This window comes from Sprattus sprattus (assembly GCF_963457725.1).
Source record: "Sprattus sprattus genome assembly, chromosome: 3".
In the NCBI taxonomy this organism is placed as follows: domain Eukaryota; kingdom Metazoa; phylum Chordata; class Actinopteri; order Clupeiformes; family Clupeidae; genus Sprattus; species Sprattus sprattus.
Genome location: NC_137922.1, coordinates 57,117,204 through 57,119,703, shown reverse-complemented (window position 1 = coordinate 57,119,703; position 2,500 = coordinate 57,117,204). Strand labels below are relative to the sequence as shown.

General features: G+C 47.8%; 1 protein-coding gene across 1 annotated transcript in view; it reads right to left on the bottom strand.

Moving 5' to 3' along the window:
* Positions 1–125: 125 nt before the first annotated feature.
* Positions 126–2,500, bottom strand: part of atp2a1 (ATPase sarcoplasmic/endoplasmic reticulum Ca2+ transporting 1) — a 26,368-nt gene continuing 23,993 nt past the window's right edge. Inside the window, exon 25 of the mRNA XM_080834891.1 lies at positions 126–516. Coding sequence (XP_080691017.1) covers positions 479–516 — 38 coding nt within the window. The 3' untranslated portion in view covers positions 126–478. The remainder of the gene's footprint in view (positions 517–2,500) is intronic.

Here is a 2,500-nt window from a genome sequence, read left to right as displayed (position 1 = left end):
CACAGAGCGCCCTCTAGTGGACATCAGCTATATATATTACATACACAGAGCGCCCTCTAGTGGACATCAGCTATATATAGTACATACACAGAGCGCCCTCTAGTGGACATCAGCTATATATAGTACATACACAGAGCGCCCTCTAGTGGACATCAGCTATATATATTACATACACAGAGCGCCCTCTAGTGGACATCAGCTATATATAGTACATACACAGACGTCTACTAGAGGGAGACATCAGCTATACAGTATATAGTACATACACAGAGCGCCCTCTAGTGGCTGAGCACACACATACACAGTAAAGACATTTCACTGAAGGGATCCTGGCTCTCTCTGAGAGGGGGGTTCCCATGGTGATTTCCATGTTGGTACAGCCTCTCACTCACCTGGTGATCAAACACGCACACACACTCACACACACACTCATTCCGCGGAGAGAATCTCCTCTCCTCCGGACATTGCTCTTATCTTCTCAGTCCCACTTTTTGGACACCAGGTTGTCATCTCTCTCTGTGAAGGGGAGACACACACACACACACACACACACACACACACACACACACACACACACACACACACACACACACAGCCAGTGAGAATCTGAGCTTTTATTTCACACACACCTAAGATGAATCATCCGATTTCACACACACCTGAAGTCTTTCTCATACACACCCGAGGTCTTTCTCACACACACTTGTAAGTTGTAAGGCCATTTCCTCCATACTAGAATGTTATTAAAAATTAAATGTCATGTGTTGGTTTGACCTTTGACCTCCAAAACCTTCTGTTCGATATTCTACCGCTCAGTTTACCCTTAACAGGCATGAACACAAACACACACACACACACACACACACACACACATTACAAATGCCATCTCCGTGCATGACGAGCGACTGAATAAACGGTTGGACCAACTGGACCATTGTCCAACAGTCTGGACACATGCGCCTTCAGCCACAACAAACATTAACACCCAGCTCTGCACACACACACACACACACACACACAATTATACACGCAATAAAGTTCCTCCGAGGCGCACACACACACACAAACACATTCCCTTGTCAGACAGGAGGAGAGGCGGTCAGGCAGTATGAGGGATACCTGCTTGGTTACCAGGGAGACAGGGGGAGGCGGGATTAAACTCCTAGGAGGAGAAGAGGAGGAGAAACAGAAGGAGAAGAGGAGGAGAAACAGGAGAAGAGGAGGAGAAACAAGACAAGAGGAGAAACAGGAGGAGAAGAGAAGGAGAAACAAGACAAGAGGAGAAACAGGAGAAGAAGAGGAGGAGAAGAGAAGGAGAAACAGGAGGAGAAGAGAAGGAGAAACAGGAGGAGAAGAGAAGGAGAAACAGGAGGAGAAGAGAAGGAGAAACAGGAGGAGAAACAGGAGGAGAAGAGAAGGAGAAACAGGAGGAGAAGAGAAGGAGAAACAGGAGGAGAAACAGGAGGAGAAGAGAAGGAGAAACAGGAGGAGAAGAGAAGGGGAATCAGGAGGAGAAGAGGAGGAGAAACAGGAGTAGAAGAGGAGGAGAAACAGCAGAAGAGGAGGAGAAGAGAAGGAGAAACAAGACAAGAGGAGAAACAGGAGGAGAAGAGAAGGAGAAACAGGAGGAGAAGAGGAGGAGAAACAGGAGAAGAAGAGAAGGAGAAACAGGAGGAGAAGAGAAGGAGAAACAGGAGAAGAGGAGGAGAAACAGGAGGAGAAACAGGAGGAGAAGAGAAGGAGAAACAGGAGGAGAAGAGAAGGGGAATCAGGAGGAGAAGAGGAGGAGAAACAGCAGAAGAGGAGGAGAAGAGAAGGAGAAACAGGAGAAGAAGAGGAGGAGAAACAGGAGGAGAAGAGAAGGAGAAACAGGAGAAGAAGAGGAGGAGAAACAAGACAAGAGGAGAAACAGGAGAAACAGGAGAAGAGAAGGAGAAACAGGAGGAGAAGAGAAGGAGAAACAGGAGGAGAAGAGGAGGAGAAACAGGAGGAGAAGAGGAGGAGAAACAGGAGGAGAAGAGAAGGAGAAGAGAAGGAGAAACAGGAGAAGAAGAGAAGGAGAAACAGGAGAAGAAGAGGAGGAGAAACAAGACAAGAGGAGAAACAGGAGGAGAAGAGAAGAAGAGAAGGAGAAACAGGAGGAGAAGAGAAGGAGAAACAGGAGGAGAAGAGGAGGAGAAACAGGAGGAGAAGAGGAGGAGAAACAGGAGGAGAAGAGGAGGAGAAACAGGAGGAGAAGAGGAGGAGAAACAGGAGGAGAAGAGGAGAAGAAACAGGAGGAGAAGAGGAGGAGAAACAGGAGGAGAAGAGGAGGAGAAACAGGAGGAGAAGAGGAGGAGAAACAGGAGGAGAAGAGGAGGAGAAACAGGAGGAGAAGAGGAGGAGAAACAGGAGGAGAAGAGGAGAAGAAACAGGAGGAGAAGAGAAGGAGAAACAGGAGGAGAAGAGAAGGAGAAACAGGAGGAGAAGAGGAGGAGAAACAGAAGGAGAAGAGGAGGAG